The 16889-nt window shown below is 47.3% G+C and overlaps 2 protein-coding genes across 2 annotated transcripts in view; one reads left to right on the forward strand and one right to left on the reverse strand.

Moving 5' to 3' along the window:
- Positions 1-456: 456 nt before the first annotated feature.
- Positions 457-7683, forward strand: metrnla (meteorin like, glial cell differentiation regulator a). Its single transcript, XM_079746809.1, has 4 exons — positions 457-803; positions 2481-2869; positions 6761-6820; positions 7059-7683. Exons 1-4 carry the CDS (start codon positions 706-708, stop codon positions 7370-7372), a joined length of 861 nt encoding a protein of 286 aa, XP_079602935.1. The 5' UTR covers positions 457-705; the 3' UTR covers positions 7373-7683.
- Positions 7684-16608: 8925 nt separating this feature from the next.
- Positions 16609-16889, reverse strand: part of hlfa (HLF transcription factor, PAR bZIP family member a) — a 13948-nt gene continuing 13667 nt past the window's right edge. Inside the window, exon 4 of the mRNA XM_079746132.1 lies at positions 16609-16889. This exon is cut by the window's right edge and continues 836 nt beyond it. The gene's annotated coding sequence lies outside the window, so the exon portion shown is untranslated.

The raw sequence follows: 16889 nt of genomic DNA on the forward strand, positions 1-16889 counted from the left end.
AATCGCTCTCAGGCCGCCAGTTAAAATTATGCATGTTTCGGGTTGATTTAACCAGAGATAACATCAGTTGTTTTTTTCAAAGTCATATTTTATATCATATAACACATGTCAGTGCCTCAGGTCAAAGGATCTAGCTTTTGGCCTTAAATTGATTAATTTAAAGCTCCATAAATTGCCTTAAGAAGGTATCATGTTTGTTCATCATTTACTACACCCATTGTATCAATATATCATCAAAAGGCAGAATAAAGTCGGCCTATCAGTGTCCTATATTTCTATATTTGACTTATACCATTGGGTCAGGAAAGTGAATATAACAGTGGGGCCTACCAGTGGACCCTCTTTTAAATATCTATTCGGGGGTGATGCGCGTATTGCGCATGCGTGGTAAAGATGGGGAGTGACGTAGAGCGTAATCAGGGCAAATCATAGACAAATCACTCGGCTCCGCTCTGCGCTCTGTGAAGGAGCTCCGCCGCTGTCAACCGTTGCTCGCACCAGAATAACTTTGAATAAGCAATAGCTAGTCTTTTGCTGTAGCTTCTAAACATAAGTTAATCCTGAAATCTATAAGTTAGGCAGACGGGAGCACATGGAGACGCTGTGTTGTTGGAATAACGTCGGGGGGCTTTCTTGCTTTTGCTTGACTTGAGAAGAGGAGAAAGTGCGGTCCACTCGGGGCAGAGCAGCAGCGGTGGGACCAACATGCTCACTCCGATATCGGCGTATTCGGTCACTATTCTACTCCTCATTCGGACTTCTTTCTGCCAATACTCGAGTGATCAGTGCAGTTGGAAGGGCAGGTGAGAATGAGTTTTAATACAATTTACTCTCCGATGTCAAAAGAAAAGTTTGCCTGAAGTTGAATCCCGTTAAATGTCGAAGGCGCGATGTAACCTTGAAGCCTTTAAAGTGAACTTTAATCCATGGATAGGCATGGCTGAGGCTCTCAAACTTCAACTTTTCTTATGCTAATCTTACTCCGAATTAAGAAATAAAAAAGGCGCAATGCAAAGAGCGTCGTCTTAGATATGGAAACGATGTTTTTTGATTGTCTATTACAATATAATTTTATTGTGTTTCTTTCCTGGTGATTTGAAATGGCCTAAAAGTCTAAAACGGCGAAAAGATTTTATTGCCAATCCACTTTACCAGCATCGCGAGTTTCTGCACCATTAGTCAAACCTACCCACAGGCAATCATTTTATGTCCATGCACAGTGCATTGTGGATAATTCTGTCTGTGGAAATACCCATCAAATATCTTACTGAAATCTGTTTTCCATCTGTTCCATCTGTGATATCCCTAGAAATGTGGTTTGGACTACCCTCTAATCCTCGAGTCGGTATAGGGTGTGCAGCACTGCGAGTCTATAACACATAATCTGTTGTTTATTAGTAAGACTCATGACTAATCCCCTTTTAAATGCATGCAGCAGAGATGAAGTTGAAAAGACCTAATTAGAGTCGCGCTGAGCAGAGACTGTCTGTTGTATTTCAGCCGCATACTCAGCCTGTGCCCATGGATTATGATGAGATCCAATGCGCATTATGAATTGCAGCAGCATCTCGTTTTCATGAACGCTGGGCGTCTACCTCTCCTTCACTCAAAACCACTGGCTTGGCATTGACCGTGCTGGTAGAAAAGGGATGGTTTCCCCTGACGCTGGCTTTTGCCACAGGATGACTGACGGTGGACCACGGTTTCTCCAAAGCCATGACCAGGCATTAAGTTCTGGAGGGAGTCATTTGGGCATGCTGGCGCCACAGTCCGAAGCGCTGCCCGGACAAGTCTCTTCCAGTCTCTTTGGTCCCCTGAAAGCAAGGGGAGGTTCGGTGCGTGACCTGCATTTGCACTTGCATGCAGCAGACCCGACTACTGTTGCAGCCGTTGTCTGGCCCAGAGGCCCCTGTGGCCCTCCATTCATCCACTTCTGCTTCCCAACTCTTCCCCAAGGCAGTGTGCCAGTTGTGCGTTATGCCAAGGGCCCTTTTGGAAGGGAACAATGTGGCGGGCGGGTGGGGGGGAAGTGTGTGTTGGAAGATTGGGTCACCCAGTGGATGCGCTGGCTCGTGACCGGTCATGCAGCTAGTCTCGCACATTAAGTTGGCTTATAATGCGTCGGAAGGAATGTGGCGGTCTCAAGTCCTGTGCACATTCAGCACGGTCGGTCAGGTCCTCACCTTCTGGGGAGTTAAGCGTGGGCTTAAAAAACAAGACCGGAACAGTGGTTAATAGTTAAGGCTGAGACATAATCGTCTAAATACTGCATCTGCATACAATACGCTTGGTCTGTGGAATTCAAACACAAGGCACAATTTGAAAAACAAGATTTTCCTTTGGACGATCTTGAAAATGAAACGTGTCTCTGCCGGTGTAGCGGTTCGACATTGACTGTTGATGTTTAAACCCTTTTGCCTCCCTCCCTCCCTCTCTCTCTCTCCTCCCTCTCTCTCCTCCCCCCCCCCCCCCCCCCCCAGCGGCCTCACCCACGAGGGCCACACCCGGGACGTAGAGCAGGTGTACCTGCGCTGCTCCCAGGGCTTCCTGGAGTGGCTGTACCCCACGGGCGCCATCATCGTCAACCTGCGGCCCAACACGGTCTCCACGGCGACCGCCCGCCTCTCGGTGTGCATCAAGCCCTCGGGCGAGTCCAGCGGCACCAACGTCTACCTGGACCGCGCCGGCAAGCTGAGGCTGCTGCTGCGCGAGCAGGACCAGGCCCGCGGCGAGGTGCACTGCTTCAGCATCCAGGAGGGGGCGCTGTTCATCGAGGCCATCCCGCGCACCGACATCAGCCGGCGCATCACCACCTTCCAGTACGAGCTGGTCAGCGACGGCCCCGGCGTGGACCTGCAGAAGCTAACGGGTAAGGTTAGCTCGCGGTGTGGTGGTGGAATCTTGGAGTACACATGAGGGACTGGTGTTTTCTTTTGGGGGGATTTTGTGTGATCGGTGTTTTATTTTCAATCTTACGCTGGGTGTCGGGAAACGCCAGACTTTTGTTTGGATGGATTCCCTTTTTTTTTATTTTGAAACACAATCTGCTGTCCCATGCGCTGAGCGCAGCCGTCTACTGGTGGAAAAAAGTGGATTCAGTTGGACACTCCTCGTAGGAAAGTTCAGGTTTGTTCCAACACTTTGCCGAACACCGGAGCCAAGAGTCGTTCCTCTCTCACTACTCTCATAAAATGGCTTAAGGAAATATTTTCTTTGACAATATCAAAGCTTTCTGCCAGGCCTCCAAACTACCCTCCCCCCATCCCCCAACCACCACCACACCTCGCCAAAAACGCCTCATTTGCTTTTCCGTATCAAATGTGCCCATTTCACTTTTGTATTTTGTTCGTTGAAAGATTATCCCGGGATTATCCTTTTGTAGGTCGTCATACGACCGGCCGGGCTTCAGTGGCCGGGGCTCTGTGAGCTGTGAAATATCTCTCAGGCCTCGGAGTGCAGAGGGGCATAGCCAAACACAGGGCCTCCCTTTAGAAAACAACTCCCCGCTATGTGTTCACGCTGTGTACCTGCCAGACCTGCGCAGTTTCAAGCTCACTGAACCCACCGCCACCAGAGGGATTTTCCTTCCCAAAACAGAGCGGGAAAAAAAAGAAAGGAAAAACATGGATATTAGAAGACTTTGAGTGGTATTATGCCGTTATACCTGCTTCGTCCGGCCTGTTTGGTCTCCCCGCTCTGCATCCTGCCTCCCTTATCTGCCACAACAGAGCGAGAGGGAGAGACGGTTACAGGATGAGAGAGCGAGAGAGGGAGGGAGAGAATAATATTTGAGGGAGGGATAAGGCAGGAAGGGGGTTACCGAGGAGTTGTTTTGAATACACGGCTGCGCTCTGTTCGTTGCCTCTGTGGAATGAGGCGGTTTGGTGATGATGATGATGATGATGTGGCTTGCAGCTCTGACTAGACTTCTCCCTCTCCCCCCCACCCCCGCCTCCACCCCTGCTCATGATGATGACTAACAGAGACAGTTGTCTTGTGTCGTCTGCGTGCCCTTAGCTGGTCCCTGGACAGGTTCCATCCATCTCGCTCTCTCACTCTCTCGCTCTCTCTCTAGCTCATTTCCCCTGTTGATGTGTCGTCGCCTGCTGCACATTTTCTCTTGTTGTTTTTATTTAGGTTTCTCCATTTCCCCTCTTCCTGCCACCATACTTTTTCCCTTCTCTCTTTCTCCTCCTTCTCAGCCCGCTGAGTTTGGATTGAGTTATTCTCAATCATGTTGAAATATATCTACCCCCAGATGTTGGGAGGAGCTTCTGATGCATAAAGGCATATTCCCCCCACCCCCCCCAAACCCTATCCCAAATCAGTCACCCAGCCCTCCTTTTTCCTTTTTTCTCCTCATTTCATGGCCCTTCCATTTCCCCCCCCCCCCCGTCTCACTCTTTCCTACCTCCCCCTTGATTCCCCTTCCTCCTGCTTGTCTTCATTTTCTCGGTCTCATCACAAGGGTTTCCTCCCGCCGGCCTGCTCCTCATCTGTCTCCCGTTCCGCAGGGCTTTTGAGGTGGTTCCCCCCCCCCCCCCTCTCCCCCCCCCCCTCTCCCCCCCAAGCTCCGAGCGCCATTAGTGAATCCGGCTCCATTAGGGTGGAATGCATCTGGCTCCAGATGTTCCTGCGGACACTGTATCATCGCCGTCCCCCTTCATCCCTGCCTTTCATTTCTTTCTTCTTCTTCTTCTTCTTTTTCTTCTTCTTCTTCTTCTTCTTCTTCTTCTTCTTCTTCTTCTTCTTCTACAAAACCACTCCAAACGCCATCCCTCCTCCCCGTCTGCGTCTGTGAAGTGGTTCTGATCAGAGGGCTGCAACATGTGCACGGGCCCGCGTAGAGATGCTGACTCTGCTGCCAGTTCCATTCCTGTGGTTCCGTTTCATGTCTGACATGTGAAACCTGTGCTCCGCTCGGCGTCACTTCGGCTCGGCTGCTCGTTTGCATTGCATTGTGGGGAGGAAGAGGAGAAAGCGAACATTTTGAGTTTTCCTTCCCTCCCTCCCTCCCTTCCTCGCCCCTCCTCGACGTCACGGCTGCTAATGCTAAGGTTGGCCCCTAGACGTCTTCTACCGGATCCCAGGATCGGAGATGCCCCTTAAACGCTCCAGCTGTTCTCAGGACTCTGAGCTTCGGGGGGGGAGGCTCGGTGACCTCTGAACTCTGCGGTGATGAAGCGCAGTGTTGTATTACAGCGCGAGTTGACCCTAAGACGTGCTCACGCTTCAACTCATGTGCTGCCATTCACCCCTGGCAGGGGCGGCTAAATATATCGTCCCATTCCTCCACCGACAGCAGAGCTCAATGTCTCCGCCGTGGCGATCACCAGTGTCTTCCACTCGCTGCGTCTTCATTTTTGCAATCAAAGCAAAAGTCCCGACCCCTCTTTTCCACAAACGCCACATTCGTTTACTGTAAACAAAAGTAATCGACGTGGACCAATCGACCAGAATATGACATATAAACTGTTGAAAGGAATTCCTGTTCTCCCAGATCAAAAGGGCGTTGAGGTTTGCCTCCACTCTCTCTTAGAGCCACACCCATATCCCCAGCGCTGAGTGGGCAGCTCAAGCACCCCCCTCCCCCCAACACCACTTCTCCCCTCCGCACCTGGCCCTGGAGCTAAAGAAAACCAGTGCTAATAAAGGCATCCACCCCCGGGGCCCCCGGGGGCCACCTGAGTCAACTAATCATGTTATTTGACGGCTCTCATTAGGGTCCCTTCCTCCTGTTGTAAAACGCTCGGGCCCTCCTCGAGCCAGGGGGCGAGGGATCAGGCGAGGCCATTGGCTGCTGCTCGCACTGTGACTAAACAAAGCCTGGCCTGAAGGGTCTGGTCGGGGTACAGCCGGAGAATGTCCATTAACTCGCTTTCGTTTACGCCCCCCATGAGTCGCCCTGTAGGGTCTTTTTATCTTTATGCGGGGGGGGCCTGTAATTTGGGCTTGTTTAGATCAATAACATGTTTGGTTTTCTGCTCTGTTTCTCTCTCGCTCTCTCTTGCTGTCGCTCTCTCGCTCGGTGTGTTTCATCATCTGGTGGAGTCAGTCACAACAACAGTCTGTATTGGTGGGTCATGCTTGTGTTTTTTTGTTGCACCTTTGTTTCCCCCTTGGTCTCCCAGTGTTGGTTCGGTGCAGCCGTACCCCCGTAGGACGCCGCTGGCGTCGTAACCCTCGGGCCGGAACACTACACCCTGTTGATTAGTGTGTCGCCGCCCCGACTCGTCCTAAACATCTGGTTGTTGTTTGTCGCGACGTGTGAAGGGATTCTTGGTTCTGCGTGAGATGGCTTAGCAAGGCGCCCCCACGCTCATGCACACACTCCTGCATTTTTCTCTGAGCAAAGAAGATCTCTGTAGCAACAGCACGGGCAGTTTTTGTTTTTTTTAAAGGCCAGAGCATGTGACACATTGACTCCTGTTCTACCCCCATGGGTGGAGAGAAAGGGTATGCTATGAGAGGCCTCAAGCTTAATCACTGAGAGCCAGGTTTTGTGTTCTGTGTTCGGTGAAGAGCACTTGCCCTACATGGCTGGCTGACCACAAGTATGCGTTTTGAGGGTTCAGTATTAACTAGAAAAATCCTGAACCCCGGCACCAAGATGATTTTGTCACACTGCAAATCAGGGCCACTGGGGTTTCCCCCGTGTGTGTGTGTGTGTGTGTGCGTGTGTGTGTGCATGTGTGTGTGAGCTTTTAAGAAGAGCAATTTGGACTAAAGCTTATCCTCTGTCTCCTCTCTTTCTCCTCAGCTCCCTGCCAGCCGTGCACTGATGCGGAAATGCTCCTAGCAGTTTGCACCAGTGACTTTGGTAAGTTGGTTTCTGTGTTGCAGTTGGAACACTTTGAAGACTTCTACTACGACTACTACTACTACTACTACTACTTCTATATCTACTACTAATACATCTACTACATCTACTCCATCCACTTCTACTACACACACTCTGTACGCTCTCCGAGCTTTAACGAAAGCATAGAAAAGCAAAACAACACGCAGTTGTCCCAGTCCAGCGCCACCTAACCTTTGACCCTTCCTCGCATGTCCAGTCGCCCGGGGTACCATCCAGAAGGTGGACCGCGACGAGGACAAGTCGTCGGTCACCGTGGCGATCGGCCGCCTGTACCGGCAGAAGACGCGGGTGTTCGTGTCGGGCGGCGTGCGGGCCCGCGGCTGGACGGGCCGGGTCAGCATGCCCCCCCAGTGCGGGGTGAAGCCCGGCGAGGGGGAGTTCCTCTTCACAGGCTCGGTGCGCTTCGGCGAGGCGTGGATGGGCTGCGCGCCGCGCTTCAAGGACTTCCTGCGCCTGTACAGCGAGGCCCAGCGGCTCGGGACCAACCCCTGTCACGTGGACACGGACTGAAGCCACCACCCCCCCCCCCCCCCCCCCCCCCCCCCCCGGGTTCATAAACTAAGGGGAGGCCGAGGGCAAGCCCACCACTTGAAGGGCAAGTCCGCATTTTGAGGGCAAGGTCCCACATCCGGGGGTGAGGCGGATTCCAGGGCGACTGCTGCGGTGGGGTGGAGAAGAGGGCCAGCCATGAAGTCAGAAGGACTGAATGGCGGAGGGGGGAGGAGATGTCCCTCCCGGCGACCCCTCTCCCCCCCCCCCTCTCACATCCCGCATCCCCCGGCTCAGATCCCAGACCCCCACTCCTGCTGTCTTGTGACGGCTTCTATAGAAGGAGGAGGAGGAGGAGGAGGAGGAGGAGGAGGAGGGGGAGGAGGGGGAGGAGGAGGAGGAGGAGGAGGAGGAGGGGGAGGAGGAGGAGGAGGGGGGGAGCTCCTAATGTGTCGCCAAGCAGTGTTTCTAGTCGGACTCTGTTCAGCAGAGCCAGACCGTGACCAGACGGCCTCTTCCCCTGGAGACACTGCCAGGGTGGATATGTAGCAGAGCTTGCTCGCGTTGTTTTGTAAATGTGTGTAAAAAATGTGAATTACCTTTTCTCTTTTTCTTTCTTTTTTTTTTTTTTATGGAGCGACCCAAGTGCTTTGCAAAAAAAAAGCTCAATGTACAGTTTTGGAAGTTATTTCTCGATGAAATGTAAAAAGTGAAAGTTTGTTTTTATTATTTTGTATATATAAAAAGATGGTTTGAATTTTAATGGCTGGATGGATGAGTTTTTTTATTTTTTATTTAGGACTTTATAATTGTAGAAAAACGAAGAAGAAGAAGAAGAAGAAGAAGAAAAACAAACAACTAAAGTACAGAAGTCCTATTTTTCCAACGTGAATGTTGTCTTCTGTGTCAGGCTTTCCACACCAAGCACTAAAATGCTATGTTCCAAGAGCTCGGCATTGAGGATCGTGGATTGAGAATCGTTTTTTATATGTTATTTAAAAGTGATCCACCATCTTGTTTTAAATGCTTGTGAAAAATATTTGAAATGGACAAAATGGCAACTTAAAATAAATGGAAAACACAAAGTCTAGCTCCGCTTTACCTGAGTTATTATTCCACCGAACTTACGCTTAACAGGAACTCTATAGTAAGATTTGCATCGGCCCCCCCTGTGAAGGGTCCCTCTCAGCCCCCCTAACGTATGCCAGGGGGAAGAGAGATTGATATAAAGTTTGGGTGGATTCCATCACATTGGTTCCTGTGGTGAAGGGGGGGGGTTGGGGGTGTCAAGGTCAATGTGAAAGGACTCTTTGTTCTCCTGCACTGGTCTGGTACGAGAGATAGAGCGGGGGAGAGGGACTGAGGGCGGGGGAGAAGACACAGTAAAGGGCTGTGATTGGGTGGAAGGGGGGCGGGGGGGGGGCTGAAACCAGTTCCCTTTAACCACAATGCAAGTTTTGATTGGCATGCATTGCAGGGCATGCATAATTTGCGAGGGTTCTTAATTTTGCTCTTGTTTGAATAAAATACATGGGAGGCCGGTAGGAGGGAGTGGAGCTCTACGACGATTATCGTAAATGATGCATGATGCTGCCATCCACAACGTCTAAAATAGCAGCCCAATGTCTGTCCATTTTGGTCCCATGTTGTGTTTGGTTTTTCCACCGGAGTTAGGATGAATGTGTTCTTTTTAGTTCTTCCCTTCTTCCCAAGTTATTCCTTGTACCGTTCCCAACCACATAGTTGGCATTCTGATGTGATTCTATCAAGTGTAAAATACATGTAACTAGAGTACTTTCCTGACTCAAAGAAGCATTTAAGGTGTGCATTTCTTGGCAATAGTTAATAGGCAGAGATCATCGTCTGGAACCTCTGCGTTACATTCCTGACAGACACTATCCCCTCGTTTTGTGTGTGTGTGTGTGTGTGTGTGTGTGTGTGTGTGTGTGTGTGTGTGTGTGTGTGTGTGTGTGTGTGTGTGTGTGTGTGTGTGTGTGTGTGTGTGCGTGTTACAGAGAGAATGAGGGAGAGAGAGAGAGAGAGAGAGAGAGAGAGAGACTATCCCAACTAAAGTGATTTAAAGGAACCACTATCAAAAAGACAATGACTATTGGGCGTTTTTTTATTGACCGACCCAATTGCAAAAAGTTTGATGCACAACTTTGGAGCGCAGGGGGAAGAGAGAGAGACCAGCACTTCAAGAAACCCACCCTGCATACTTTATCAAAACTGTATTTTTTCAATATTCCCGTCTGGAACTTCAGCAACATTCCTGATAGACATTTTCCCCTCGTATTGTGTGTGTGTGTGTGTGTGTGTGTGTGTGTGTGTGTGTGTGTGTGTGTGTGTGTGTGTGTGTGTGTGTGTGTGTGTGTGTGTGTGCATGTGTGTGTGTTCTCATTCCGATTTAATGAGAACGTACTGAACGTCTTTTGAATAAGACAGGCAGCGCAGATAATCACTTTTCCAGGGGAGGTCAATGCATTTAAAATGAACGTCTGAATTCCTGTTGGAAACCAGTGAAGCCCCCCCCCCCCCTCCAATGCAACCCCCCCAAATGACTGGGAAATGCAAACAGTGTTCCTATAGTAACGGTGGCTTGCTGAGAACGCTCTCTCTCTCTCTCTCCCTCTCTGTCTATCTCCCTCTCTCTGTGTGTCTCTCTCTCTCTCTCTCTCTCTCTCTCTCTCTCGCTGTGTCTCTCTCTCCCTCTCTCTCTCTCTATGTCTCTCTCTGTCACTCTCTCTGTCTCTCTCCCCCCCTATTTCTCTCTCTCTATCTCTCTCTCTCTCTCTCTCTCTCTCCCTCCCTCTCTCTCTCTCTCCCTCTCTCTCTCTCTCTCTCTCTCTCTCTCTCTCTCTCTCTCTCTGTCTCTCCCTCCCTCCCTCTCTCTCTCTCTCTCTCCCTCTCTCTCTCTCTCTCTCTCTCTCTCTCTCTCTCTCTCTCTCTCTCTCTCTCTCTCTCTCTCTGTCTCACTCTCTGTCTCTCACTCAGTCTCTGTCTCTGAGAATGCATCTCGGAGCAGCAGAAGGAGGAAAGGCACGTCGAGGAGACGGGCAGGCGGGTGCTAGTTGGCTTCAGTTACTGACTTGTGTCTTCAATGGGCCCAGCTGTCCTGGACGTCAGCAGGCCGTCCTCTCACTCTCTGGCCCATCTCACCTTGTCTCTCCTTCCTCTGCGCTCGCCATAGCAGCTGCCAGACAGCTAACAGATGCAAGTCTTCAGGTGGTGGTGTTGAGGGTGCCTCTTCAGTATAAAACCTGTTCGGTTCAATCAGGGGGCCGACGTCCTGTATATGCGGATGTAGAATTTGAAGTGGTTCTTAATGCTGAAGACCATCCATGTCTGAGAGCTTTCAGATGTAGTTGTTGTGTCTTATTTACGTAGCGTTGTAGTGCAGCTACAGACAGGTCACAGCCACAAAGTAACTAAGAAGCTAGGCTGTTGAAATGTGTTTACTTGAATTGACTACAAGTAATACATATCATAATATATATATATTCGTAAAATAAATATCGTAATACTTATTACCTTACGCAGGGAAGAGAGAGCCGTACGATAAAAAAAACACAATATATAAAAAACCCTGACAAACTGTCTCTCACTCAACCAGCAGTATGGGAGGGTCTGTGTAAAAGGTTTCAATAAAAACATTAAATTATGCCATGACAGCACATTGCAGTCGTCATGTGTCACAGAGAAAGAGAGGGGGGGGGGAGTAAAATACCCCTGGAGTCAGTCAGAGAAATAGTAGGGGGCAGAACAGAGGAGCTAGTGAGTTGTGAGTAGTGGCTCATTGGGAAGTGTTGGAATGTGAGGAATGTGTTGACTCTACTCACACACTGGTGGGCACACACATAAATATGCACGCACACACACACACACACACACACACACACACACGCACACACACGCACGCACACATGCGCACACACTCTCACACACACACACACACACACACTCACACACGCACACACTGCTTTAATTAGATGGACTCAATAGGATCTCTGTGGTTTATATGTATATTTTTGTGAGTGTGTGTGTGTGGCCTGTGCACGGGGGCAATGCTATAAACACATGGGCCAGCCAAGAGGATGGCTGCTGCCACCCACACCGATTTAAGGACTCCCTTTGCAGCAGCAGTCTTCCAGACACCTTCGGTCAGACACGGCGCTGCCCTGTCGTTGCTCGTATAAAATGCCACACATACAATCATCCGCACCCAAAGAACCTGCAATCCTGGAATTCTTTGCAAATAACAAAGTTTGGTTTTCTTCAGTACCCTACTGGAAATCACTTTTGAAATATCTTGACTGTCCTCTTGTGAACTAACTTCTCAGGCCCTTGGTTGAATCCTAATCTGAGAGCCAAACATCCTACCATGTTATAAGCAGGACTTCTGGGGGGGGGGGTTGCACAGAACCTGGGCTGGAAACCAGAAATATCAAAGGACAGAGTTACGCTTTGTTTCTAGTTTCATTACAGAGATTTCTGTGGATGAGGCTTTCAGAAGATGATTTTAATGCGTGCATTTCTACAGTGGACAGTTTCTACATGGTGTTGAATTTGAATCCTTTCAACCACTGTTTTACAGTTAACTGCTGCTGGCCAATCCCTTGTGTTTGCCCATTAAACACCTACAGATCCCTGCCTCGAGCAAGATGATGTCGAAACAAGGTGAAAGACCCTGTTTGCCCAGATTTCAGCTCGCCTGCCATAAGGCTTTAGATTATTTATCTAAATTCTGATTTTTGAGACTACGTATATCCTAACATTTGTATTTTTTAACAACAGATAGAAAAGGCTTATGTTCAGTTACAAACAAAGTGCATTGATGTGTCTATCTTCCTATCGCCTTCCCTCGATGTCTGGACAAGACCAGTCATTGAAACCGGCTGTGTTTCTGAGCCTGCCAGCACATTGTATTCTATTATTTGAACCCAATCCTTGTTTGTCGCTTGGATGTGTCATTTTTCCTCTAAAATAACATTTAAATATTTTACGATGTTTAGGAAAAATATGAACCGCATATCAACAAATTGAATTGATGCATTTACATCCTTATAATTCTATTACGGATACATAATGATTGTTATTCGAACAAACAACAAAAATACACACTTGCATTTCTTAGGAAGTCGGAATAAAAGATCTATTAGACACATTGTGATAAGGATGGAGTGGAATATTTTGTTCTGCACAGGTTCAGGGCTTTATAAATAAACCATAACATCAGAATAGTACCCTAACATACACACATTGGCTCTGTGGGAGGCAGGATAAAGTCAACCGGCAAATTAGGCGCCTGAGAAAATGCCCTATAATCTGCTAGAGGGTTATGAGTTTCCAGGAAGAGAAAAAAAATGTTTTTTTCCACTCCTCTTTCGCTGCCCCTCTGTGTGTGTGTGTGTGTGTGTGTGTGTGTGTGTGTGTGTGTGTGTGTGTGTGTGAGTGTGTGTGTGTGTGTGTGCGTGAGTGTGTCTGTGTGTCTGTATGTGCGTGCGTGCATGCATGCGTGTGTCGTGCATGCGCGCATGCATGTGTGTGTGAAAATGGAGTTTGAAGCTCTTTCTTGAACCGCATTCATTAAACATGGCTTCTTGCAAGCGTGTTGAGTGATGAGATCAAAGCCCTTGGGAAGACCTTAAGACGCATAGAGCAACATCCTTGCCATGCCCATCTTAAGCCTTACCTTAGCTCTATCACACTGCATCATTACACCTTAGACCAGCTGGACATTATTTACATTATTTACATTTACATTAATTACATCGGAACATTTGACAGAAAAATATCATGAAGCATACATGGTATATTTCCATAACTTTCGACAAAGAAATGTGATAAACTTTGACCATTGTAGAGGCTTGTGCAACCCAAAGAACTGTTTGTTTATGATGATCAGCGACTGTGATGGATCTTATGAAACCAAACCAAAATAACCTTTGATTTAATTGATATTTTATTAAAGTAAAAGCAATTGAATAAAGTTGAATATAGCTGAGAACAGGAGAAAAAGTAAAGTTATCGACTAAATAGAATGGAAATAATTCAGTTCTAGGCATGGATTCAAGATTCAGGCCTACTTATGCACTTTGCCTCAACGTATTGTTCCACCATTTGATTTGTCAATGAGCTTTCAGTAAATGGGTGTACTTAGCTAACACTGGCTCTGGAATGACACAACACTGTCCAAACATGCCAATACTCAATTCTCCATCACTGAGGGAAGGCGTTTTTTGTGTGTGGTGTCGTGGAAGGGAACGGTAGATGCTTCTGGTTCCCGGGATTTTCACACCACTCTGTAACCCAATAAACGAGGCTTGGTTCCTGCGAGGGGAGGACGTCGAGCAAACACACTGGAAACTGCACTTTTATTTACTCGCCCTTGCCGCCCCTCCCCCGACAGCCGCCGGTCGCCTGGCAACGGCCGCCTGGTCGATGCGGGGACAACTTTCTCATGATGTCATTGTGCTTCGTGTGGGCAGCGTGCTGTAAAGGAGGCGAGGGGCTCCAAGATGTGCAGAAACTTTTAATATACTATTGAGAATCTCTGCTGCTGCTTTCACCAGTATAGAAGAAATAGGAGGCATAGTTTTAAGTAAGGATGTGTTCCCACCAGTGTCATGGAACCAGTAAATTGTCGCTATCAAACGTGTCAAATGGTTTTGTAGAGACCTAGTGTTAAAATGAACAAAATCATCTGTCCTCATGCAAAGCGAATCGACTGGTCTGCAAAATCGGCAATCTCCCGCACCCTCTGATCTGCAATTAACTGGCCAATCAACATCTTACTCAGCATATTCTGTCTGGGTTTTTGGATGCATTTTAGCGGTATTTCGACTATTTTAAGAGGTCTTTAAGCATCTTTGTTTTCATTTTTGCTGTCTTTGACAATTATAAGGCCTATAATTCAATGTTTTTTAGAAGTTTATATTTAGACGTTTTTCTGACTTATATTATTCTGTTGTTTTGGCCAGCTATAAAACATCCTACCTAAATCTCAATAGAATAACCAAATATCAACCCCATAAACAAAACATGTCAAGGAAACACTTTAGAAACTCTAGAACTGTAAACTTAACCTAAGGTTTTCCTATTAGGATTGGGTAACAGATTGTGGTTGTTTTCAGATTAGTGTAAGGGATCCTTTGGGTGGGGTTTGAGTTTTATTTGCAGCCCTGGGGTTATCTCTGTGTCTCCATCTTTCTTTTCTTGTTTTTTTCTCAATTTCCTGTTCGCTCCTTCTTTTCTCTTATCAACTTTTTTCAGGAGTTATGTTCTCTCCATCCTTTTTTTGAATTGTCAGCATAGAATCTGCTCATACAGGCCTAATGACACATTTTTATATTTTGGTTGTAGGTCATTAACCAACACTACCCTTGTTTTAGTCCACATTTGACACTATTTATAATATTCACTATTTAATTGCTCATTTCTTTACAAACCAGAAGAGAAAGAAAGCAGATCAAATCATTGGTAAAGAGTTTATTTAGACACTACAAATGACATAGGGCAGCACAAAGTAATGTATCTATTTGTTGACACCCGTAACAGAATCCCTCTTTATGCTCCATCGTTTTGTACACTGCAAAGCGTTGGTGTTGCCATAAATACAAGGGTTAGGGAGGTCCATCGCAACGTGCTTAACCCGGGGCCCGGCAGCTGCCTTTCAGGGGCCGTTCAGCGCAGAGGTGAAACTGTGGTGGGACCTCAAAACATTTCTCTGCTGACAAACTGCAGTCGATGTGTTCAAGGCACTGAAATAGACTCAGAATAATCAGGGTTTTCTCCATCGACCGCGGGTGAGGTAGTGACATCACTCTACAGTGAGGTAATTTGGGGTGACGCGTGAATCAGTATATTGGCTTTTAGTCCTATGTTGGGTTTCTTCTCTCATACATAAAGCGTGAGGTGCTCGGGGAGAGCAATAGTACAAACGTTGTTCCAGTCATGAAAACCAAACCCTACGGCATGGGGGCTTAACAGAGAGCATACGGCGCACATAACACGACACAAAAGCTTTCACAAGGTGAGTGCTGCAGGACACTTCTAGCTGTCCATCACTCAGGAACAGGGGACGTGCTACAACCAACCGTGGGAACAATGGAACCCAGAGAGAGGCCCCAGCTACAGAAGGTCCCCTCCTTCATAGTAACTTTATCCCTGCAAACATAAGCCAACACAAGACCTGCTCTCACAGGCCACACGTCTAAGACATGTGCGCAGGTAGCAAGACAGCGGTTTTGCTTCAAACACTAAAGGTTGATGACTGTGGTGACCAAAGGTATGTGTGCGGTGGGTTTTAAGAATACCGATAGTGATTTAAAATGGCAGAGGTCATTTATGCGTACATGAGAGCAACGTGTTACATAATGCCGAAGTAGAGAATTCCCCGAAGGATTTGGAAATTGCTGAAATATCTTTGTATAGCTAACACATCCGAGCTAATATAGAATATCAAAATACCACTATGTGATTACCTTTGAGTAACATAATCTTATTCTCCAATAATAGTACTCTGAATGTGTCGTGCCTTTAAAATATATATTTATATTTAGTGTAGGAAATTTACTGTACAAAATTAACACATATAATAGCTTATATATAAACATATCATCTCTCTATAAGCAATATAACTCTTTGTGGTGAAGTAAACAGGTTCATTGGTTTTTTTTTGACAACACCATCGTTTGTAGGCCTACATTCAAACAGCCACCTGTTGCGTACGCTAACAATGCTACACAGGCTTACCCCGCTAACACACCACAGACCCCTGCACTTACCGGTCACACAAATATATGAATCATGCTTACAACAAAGAAAAAACAAAAAAACTATATTTATACATATATATATAATATATGTATACATATAAAGGAATAAAATATCTCGGAACAACTTTGGCAAAGTTGATCTCTTCCTAAACAAGATGGAGGACATGTTATAAATGCTAACATAATAACAATTATAACAAGGGGATATATTTACCAGAAAGAACAACAACCACCAAAACAAACAATTCCATTTGAGAAAATTAGGGATAACTTGTGATGAAGAGAAGGAGGCAGAGGAGATTGTCGGGATTGGTGCTGAAAAAGAGCGGGAACTATTGATTGTATTTTCCCATGGTGCTGAACATCCTTACCGACCGTATTGGGAGCCGGTACTTGACAACCGTCTTTACCCGGCAGTAACCATGGTAACATGTACACACGTAACCGCAGGATTGACTCCAATGTGATGCGTCTTAAGTGAACAATTGCGATTACATATTATCCAGGAGAGATTATAAACATACAAAGAGCAGGAACCTGGCAACCGAAGGAGGAGGAGGAGGAGGAGGAGGAGGAGGAGGAGGAGGAGGGACACAGTACGACAGCTCCATCCTCCTCAGGTACAAAGTGACACGGACAGAAAGGGCCACGCCGTGGTTTAAATTTTCAAACAGAAGGAGAAGGGAATTGTGGGTAGTGGGGTGTGGTCTGGTGTGCGGCTCATTAACAGCTCCTCGTAGAGTAGGGGTTGTGAGGGGGGG

Source organism: Pollachius pollachius (assembly GCF_949987615.1).
Source record: "Pollachius pollachius genome assembly, chromosome: 11".
Lineage (NCBI taxonomy): Eukaryota > Metazoa > Chordata > Actinopteri > Gadiformes > Gadidae > Pollachius > Pollachius pollachius.